The following is a 7,898-nucleotide window of genomic DNA, read 5'->3' as shown; positions in this document are numbered from 1 at the left end:
TGCACCTGGGGAAACACAGCACACAGGGCACCATGCCCTCCTGCCTCCCCTTCCACCTCCTCCAATGGAACTCCCACTCAAACTCCTGTTAGCAGCCCTGTTCGCTGCCTCCTGTGCTGCTGCTCGCAGCTGTTGCCGCTGCCTGGCTGGGTGGCTGCTTTTATAGGCCCTCTCCTCAGCCAAGCTCCACCCCCAATGAGGGCTCATGCTGCCCCTACAGGCCTCTACACATACAAGCAATACAAAGACAGACACAAATACAGGTACCTTCTCCTCCAATGGAACTCCCACTCAAAGATCTGTGTGTGTCAGGGCACTGGGGGTCTGTGTGGGGCATTGTTTAGTTGTGGTGGTGGGGCTGTGGGGAAGGGCACTGGGAGGGAGGGAAAACCCATATAAATTGACACAAATTGCAAATTAAAACTTTTTAAATGTATAAGCATTTTACTCACTTGGGCGCATTTGCCTCATGGCACACAAATTTGAACTCTGCTTCAAAAATTTGCACAGAAGAAATTTTTCTTTTACCTTAATTATACTATCTTAGGAGCCCGCTATAACATAGTACCAAGGTTCAATACAAAGTCATATACAAGTTATACAAAAATGCATAATGCAGAGAGTTATCTACAACTGCATTGATTGACTGCTGTGTGCAGTAATATAGTGACCTCTGGACCTACAGGCTTCCACACACCACAAAAAGTGCCTTGCTAGTGTGCCATGCGCCGTGAGATATCTCTTCTCTTTGTGTGTGACTGTGAGTGTTTCCCTTGTGTGTGAATTTATTCAACAAAATCTTGAGCTTCATAATGGATACCATGAGTGAAAAGAAAAAGAGAAAAATAGAATCAGAGCACAGAGTTTTCAACATTGAATGGACGAATAAATACTTATGTACTATTTCCAAAGACAAAATACTGTGCCTCGTGTGTCGCGAAACATTAGTCGTTCCGAAAGAATACAATGTTCGGTGGCACTTTGAAACTAAGCATCCCAATCTCGCCAAATTGAGCCCAAATGAAAAAATAATTAAAGTAGCCAGTTTAGCGAAAAACCTTAGTAGAGAACAGCAAATTTTCAAGAAAGTGAGCACTGAGAACGATACAGTTACTAAAGTAAGCTTTAAAATTTCTAAGGAAATTGCTGCTGCTGGGAAATGCTTCACAGAAGGCGAGTTATTAAAAAAGTGTATGTTGATTGCTATATCTGAGTTATGTCCAGAAAAGAGGGGAATATTTGAGAATGTCAGTCTATCACGCATGACTGTACGGAGAAGAATAGCTGACATTTCTACCAATTTAAGTGATCAGTTAAAGCAGAGAGTCAGTGAATTCTGCTTTTACTCCCTAGCTATGGACGAAAGCACTGATTTAAAAGACACCGCCCAACTTCTTATTTTTATTAGAGGTATTGATAAAAACTTTGAAATTACTGAAGAACTTGCTGGCATGTGCTCCATGACGGGTCGCACAACCGGAAAGGAAATCTCCAGTGAAGTGATAAAGTGCATGAATGATAAGTCGGGATTAGATTTCACAAACTTGGTGGCCATTTGTACTGATGGTGCTCCAGCTATGTGCCAAAAAAATGTTGGAGCAGTTACTCTTCTTGAAGAATTTATCGGGAGAGAAATAACCAAACATCACTGCATTATACATCAGCAGGTTTTTTGTAGCAAAGTCTTAAAATTTGAGCATGTAATGTCAGTGGTAGTTTCCATTGTAAACTACATCCGTTCTAGAGGACTAAAACATAGGACATTTCGAGCCTTTCTTGAAGGGGTAGACACCGAGTGCAATGACTTAATCTACCATACAGAACTGAGGTGATTGAGTCGAGGAAGAGTGCTCCAGCGTTTCGTTGCTTTGAAAGAGGAGGTACCAAAATTCCTAGAAAATGGGCCAATAAAATTCCCAGAGCTTGAAAATGAGTCCTGGAATCAAGATCTCTTTTTCTTTTGTGATATTACAGCACACCTGAATGATCTCAACATTCAACTTCAGGGAAAAAAATCAACTTATCTTTCAAATGTGTGCAGCAGTGAAAGCTTTCAAAATGAAATTGAAACTTTTCAGAAGTCAGCTGTCAAAAGGTGAAATGTGTCACTTTCCCACTTGTGCACAGCGTATCCCTCAGCACAAACACACCGAGTTAGGAGAAAAATACGCAAAGCACATCATTCTTTTGATTGAAGAATTGGACAGAAGACTTACTTTGTCTAAAGAAGAAGACGTCCAGTTGAAGCTGATTGAAGATCCCTTTTCTGTGGCTCCAGAGGAAGTGCCACTAGATTTGCAGTTGGAGGTTATTGAACGTCAGTGTTCGGCAGTTTACCGAAATAAGCACAGAGAAAGCAGCTTGCAGCACTTCTACAAAAGTCTGGACAACGAAGTTGCACTGAAAATGTTCAGCATTTTTGGACGCACTTACATATGTGAACAAACATTTTCCATCATGAACATGAATAAAAACAAGCAACGTTCTTCTCTGACTGACGACCATTTGGAAGACATTATGAAAATATCCACAAGATGTTCCGGCGAACGCCGTTCTCTGAGTGGCTCGTAACATCCGAGAGACAATTCCACCAATCAAGGGGTGCAGGCAGCCCAAAGGCAGGCCCCCTATTACATGGGTGCCTGAAGTCTATTCCGACATTGGGCTCTCGGCCCGTCAACACAGGAACGGATCAATGGTGAACAATTGCTACGGCCGACCGTTCGGCTAAGCGTTGAAGAAGAAGTATGGATTTAGGTATCTAACTATTGACATCCATGTTTGAAAGTGCTGGCCCAAGTGTCTAAAGAAAAGTGAGATTATATAATGTCAATGGATGGTGAGATGAAGGGTTTTATTTAACTGTCCAAGGGGAACTAGAGGCCTGGATCATATGAACAGCCATATTCGATCAGACCAGTGGTCCATCTAGCCCAGCATTCCATCTTCGGATCGGAGGCTAATCAGAAGAAAGGGAAAAGGTCATTAATGCCGTGGCTGATGTAATGAACCAACTATCTTGCAATTCGTTCCATTATGGAAGGAAGACAGAGACGTGAGAGCAAATGCCCTTGGTTTTACACTAACAGTCTTGTCACCCTTTTGTTTAGCTGGAGCCAGTCGCCATCATTCTGCTGAGTACTGGGGTCACTTAAACTCATCCCCAGCTGCCTACATCTCATGGGGAACAATGCAGGTAATTACCACAGGATCATGCAGGCACTGGCTTCGGGGCTGGAGTGGTGGCTCAGCTGACCTCCTCCAGTCACCAACTTCTCTGTGGGAACTCAGGGCCCTCCTGAGTCCCATCGGTGGCTTTGGGAAAGGTCCGGGCCACCCAAGAGATCTCTGTCAGGAGCATTTTCCCTCTCCTCCTGGCCAGTCAAGCAGCAGAAGAGGTTCCTGAATCTAGCTCCTAGGGTCTGAGGTGACTGGTTTCTGCCACCATCCCGAACTTGCTGAATGGCCCGTGAGACACTGACACGGACAGAGGAATCCGGATCTTGCTGCAGGCCACTGAGAGCTGAGACAGAGAGAGGAAGCTCAGGTCAAAACACATATCGTATTAGCATGCCCTAGCACCTGCACCATGGGCCTCTGTATCTTCCACAGGGGCGGCTCTATGTTTTTTGCCACCCCAAGCACGGCAGTCAGGCGGCCTTTGGTGGCATGCCTGCGGGCGGTCCGCTGGTCACACGGATTCAGCGGCGTTTCTGTCGGTGATCTGCCGGTCCCGCGCCTTCAGCGTACCTGCTGCCGAATTGCCGCCGAAGCTGCGGGACCGGCGGTCCTCCCGCAGGCATGCCGCCGAAGGCTGCCTGACTGCCGCCCTCACGGCGACCGGCACGCCGCCCCCCCGAGGCTTGCCATCCCAGGTACGCACTTGCTGCGCTGGTGCCTGGAGCCGCCCCTGATCTTCCACAGCAACTAACTCCTCCCAGATGCTCTGGACCCACCAGGGCTATCAGTGTCATCGCCAGCTGATAACCGCTTAAGTCCTCAGGGACATCTGCCCTTGGCAGCACCATCTTCCACTGCATTCTGGGGCATCCACCTCCTTAGCACCATCTCCCTGACACATGCCAGGGCCTCTCACCCTGCCTGGCATTTACTTTCTCCTGGTAAAACCTTCTGGCACCTGGAGATGGAAGTGATGCCTGACATCAGAGAAAACAAAGCTGGGACTGATGTCCAGGCTCTCCCAACAGCTACCTCTGGCCACGTCTAAATTGAACTCAATGCAGCAGCATGGCGGGGGAGTTGCACTTTTTCCTAGACTGGTTCACAAGTGGGAGGGATAGCTCAGTGGTTCGAGCATTGGCCTGCTAAACCCAGGGTTGTGAGTTCAATCCTTGAGGGGGCCATTTAGGGAACTGGGGTTTAACAAACAAACAAACACTATCTGGGGATTGGTCCTGCTTTGAGCAGGGGGTTGGATTAGGTGATCTCCTGAGGTCCCTTCCAACCCTGATATTCTACAAGGAGCATGAGCTCTCCTTCCACATGCAAACACAGCCATGTGGCAACTACTTACACTGAAGTATCAGCTCCTTCTCTTGCCTGACCATGGCGGGCTCTGAGCTTTGAACAGTGCAACCTGGAACGTACAATGGAAATGAATCTTGCAGGAGTTTTCACCTCCCCTGGGGCTACCTTTTAAAAAATGTCAGTCTTTCCAACAAGCAAAACAGCTTTCAAGTGGTCCCTGGGATAATCAGACAAGTCCACAAGCTCCAAGACAAAGAAGCTCATGTCTTGGAAGATACAGAGAGCCTGATTGCCAATGGCTATGGTATTGCTGCAGTCCCACAGGGATTCCAGTCGGTGGAGCTGGAGGATAGGGTTGTAATTTGCTCCAGGCCTTTTGATATAATCCCCAGCCCAACTGCCTCAAGGGCAGGAAATCTAGACATTAGGATCCCAGGGGGTTAATTCTTGCTGCTAGTGCCCTCCAAGCAGAACACGGGACAACCTCTCAGATAGAAGTTGCTTAAGAAAAGTCGTGGTTACCGATAAAGATGGCTGCTGCCCGTCGTATTGGAGCCTGGGGGCTTTGGAGGTGATCCAGACATTGGAGCAAGATGTCAGATACGCTCTTGAGCTTCAGCACCTAGGAATAGAAACCAAAGAAGCTTCTTGTTGCTGGGGCCGCAGGGTGAGGAGAAGAGAGATTTCATCTCCAGGTAGCTGCTTGGCTTGGAGGGGTGGGAAGAATGCAGCTCCCATCTCCATGTATCCTGGGGGCGACCATCTACATGCCAGGGAGTCATTAAATGACCATTTCAAAGTGTCACCAGACACATTGCTGGTGTCTGAGCTGCTGGCACTGCAGGGCTGGAGCCTGGCACTAGAGAACACTGAAGCCTGGTTGTATGGGCTTCATCTGGGGAGGACATTAGAGAGGGTGCAGAGCATAGGAAATACGGTGCAGAAGTGGCCAATGGGCTGGGGTAAGGTGAAAAATGGGGACATCCAGTTTCCTGCAGGATTCGGAAGGCATTTTTGCCATCAACTGATTCTTTATGTTGTGAGCTTTCACCTCCGTACTGAACTCCTGGCCAGGTCTGGCTGTTCAGATCTGACAGGCACTGGGAGGAGTTGGGGAGTTGGGTGCTTCTAAGAGGAAGCCAGAGTGCAGTATGCTAGTACTAGACATGCAATCAGAGCAGTGAGTGAGGGAACACGTTTCCGGTCCCACATCTAGAAGCAGCACTCACGAGAAGCCGATTGTTCACTTACAGAGTGCTGGCAGATCTTGTCCACCACCCGGGGATGGGTGTGCCAAGCCTTCTTGCTGTTAATCTGCTTAGGACAAGACCATCCCAGGAGCTGAAAACACCCAGCCAAGGCTTTCTGACACCTCTGCAATACAAAATGGGACAAGGAGAGTTTGCATCATGAGAAGAGCTGGAATCTGTGGTCACTCTGCAGTGAAAAGCCAGCTGAAATGATCAATGAGGGAAAGGAATATGGGGGTCACATGGTATCCTGCTGACCCTTGGTGTCTCTTTGTTCCTATTAGTGGAGGCTCCTGGAGTTTGATCTTCATGGTGGCTGCAGTTCAGTGACTTAGGAAGTGGCTTCTGGGAGCGATAAAACATCTCCACTTGTGTGTCCATTGAAGGCCAGGGAACTTGCTTGGGTAAGCGGATAGGGCTGAGATTTTTCACTTTTGGGAGGCGGCTCTGGAGACAGATCTAGCAGGAGAGCTGGAGCAGTCAGGGCCTGCTGCACCAGGGAGCACATGGCAGCGGGACTCACCTTGCCCACGTCAGGGTCCTCGTCCTGTAAGTGAAGGAGCAGTGGGACCAGGCTGCGGGTCACTTCCTCCTGCAGCAGGGGCTTCTGCCTCCTCTTCACCGTGTTAAGCAACTCTGTAAAGAGCATGATGGCAGCAGAGCGCACCTGGGGTCTCACCTGTGATGGACACACAACCATGAGGGGATCTCACTGAGGGAGCTTCACACTCTCCTTACAGGGTGAGCTCGGCACAATGCAAACCACAGATAGGGGCCAGTCTGACTAATAACTCCATGGTCTGCCCACCAAGAGGGCACCCATTTGCAGAAAGGTTTGGGTGAAGGGGCAGACAACACAGGTTAGGACAGTGGTTCCTAAATTTCCCTGGAGGCCTCCTGTAAGTGCTGACTCCATCCACAGTGAAGGGCTCTTTGGAGGGTTTCTTTAATGGGTTCAACACTTTCATCGTTTCATAGCATTTAAGGGTCATTCATTCATCTAGACTCCAAAGCACAGGACATTACATTTCACCCCATGACCACTACATTGAGCATGTTAACTTGAGTTAGATTAAAGCAGATCAGTCCTCAGGAGACCAAACGGTTGCATGCCACAAACAGAGAACACGAGAGACCAAGGGGTCACCAATGCCTGAGGCCCAGGCAATGGCTCGGAACTGATCAGGTCAGATATGCCACCACTACGACTCCAGTGTCACAACACTGCCTGGCTGGGGATGGGCAGGTCAAGAGATCCTGACTTACAGCATCGAATAAGGGGATTAGCTTCCTGGCCACGCTGGTGAGCTCACTCCCATCCAGGCTCTGCAGAAGGTTCTGAACAGCTGAGATGGCCTCCAGAATACTCCCATCATCCATCTCATCCGAACCCCAAAGGATGGCAGGCAGCAGGGCCTTGACTTGGTCCACCTACACACACACACACACATGGGGGGGCTCATCAGATCTCCCAGCCCTCCAGTGAGTACACGCCACAGTGCCAGGGCTGTGTTTATTCTACCCCGTGGCACCAAGTCAGAGAGAAGCTCCGTCTCCACAGTCGGAGGCATGGTGCTTTAGAATTGATGGGGATGCCTGACGAGGCAATCAGTGAATCCTAACCCCGTCCCGGGTTGTTCTGGTGTAGGGTGGGCAAAGCTGTGGTTTGCTTCGGGGCTTTTCTCTCTTTTCTACGTGCTATTAATTATTATTATAGCAGATGCTGGCAGCAATCTCCATAGTTAAGGCTGGTACACAGTTTCCATTCTAGTTGCTCCTTTTGATACGCTCCTAAAAACATTCCCTTTTTGGATGGAAATGTTCCATGCTGTCTCCCCAGTCAATTGTGATTTTTTCCTGGGGTGATTGCGTCTCTGAGCTGTAGGGCAGTTTTTCCACTTACAAACAAACAAACGAAAACTTCTAGCCACCTTCTTTTCCCATGCGGACAATCCCCCAAAGGGTGAAACTTGGGGAAAAAATCAAACCTGGCCCATGGGGAGTCCTAGGTGAGAGCTGAACCCTCTGCAAAGTTTGAGAAACTTGGACCTGATAGTGCAAGGCATTGAAATATCATTTGGGGGCAGGGCCACAAACACTCTTTAAGAGAGTGCTCTGCCTCTCTCAGGGCCAGAGACTTTGGGGCCAGCCAGCTCCATG

General features: G+C 48.7%; 1 protein-coding gene across 2 annotated transcripts; it reads right to left on the bottom strand.

The window, feature by feature from the left end:
• Positions 1–229: 229 nt before the first annotated feature.
• LOC135978154 (maestro heat-like repeat-containing protein family member 7) lies at positions 230–7,161 on the bottom strand. 2 transcript variants are annotated; one of them, XM_065579197.1, is made up of 6 exons: positions 7,005–7,161; positions 6,262–6,417; positions 5,740–5,862; positions 5,011–5,110; positions 4,535–4,597; positions 230–3,523 (listed from the first exon to the last, which is right to left on the bottom strand). In XM_065579197.1, exons 1-6 carry the CDS (start codon positions 7,116–7,118, stop codon positions 3,288–3,290), a joined length of 792 nt encoding a protein of 263 aa, XP_065435269.1. In that variant the 5' UTR covers positions 7,119–7,161; the 3' UTR covers positions 230–3,287. The 2 variants fall into 2 exon arrangements, with proteins under 2 accessions (XP_065435269.1, XP_065435270.1); XM_065579198.1 differs by lacking the exon at positions 4,535–4,597.
• Positions 7,162–7,898: the final 737 nt, after the last annotated feature.

The sequence above is a fragment of the Chrysemys picta genome, unplaced genomic scaffold (genome assembly GCF_011386835.1).
Source record: "Chrysemys picta bellii isolate R12L10 unplaced genomic scaffold, ASM1138683v2 scaf145, whole genome shotgun sequence".
In the NCBI taxonomy this organism is placed as follows: domain Eukaryota; kingdom Metazoa; phylum Chordata; order Testudines; family Emydidae; genus Chrysemys; species Chrysemys picta.
Note: the sequence above shows the minus strand (reverse complement) of the source record. Positions and strands in the feature narration are given on the sequence as shown.

Bases quoted from the DNA above. Each gene is read 5' to 3' on its own strand.
- LOC135978154 (XM_065579197.1), bottom strand. From the start codon at position 7,118: ATGGATGATGGGAGTATTCTGGAGGCCATCTCAGCTGTTCAGAACCTT. The intron at 5,863-6,261 runs GTGAGTCCCGCT...TTTGTATTGCAG, and splicing joins AGGACCCTGACGTGGGCAAG to AGGTGTCAGAAAGCCTTGGC. The intron at 5,111-5,739 runs GTAAGTGAACAA...TTCTATTCCTAG, and splicing joins ACAAGATCTGCCAGCACTCT to GTGCTGAAGCTCAAGAGCGT.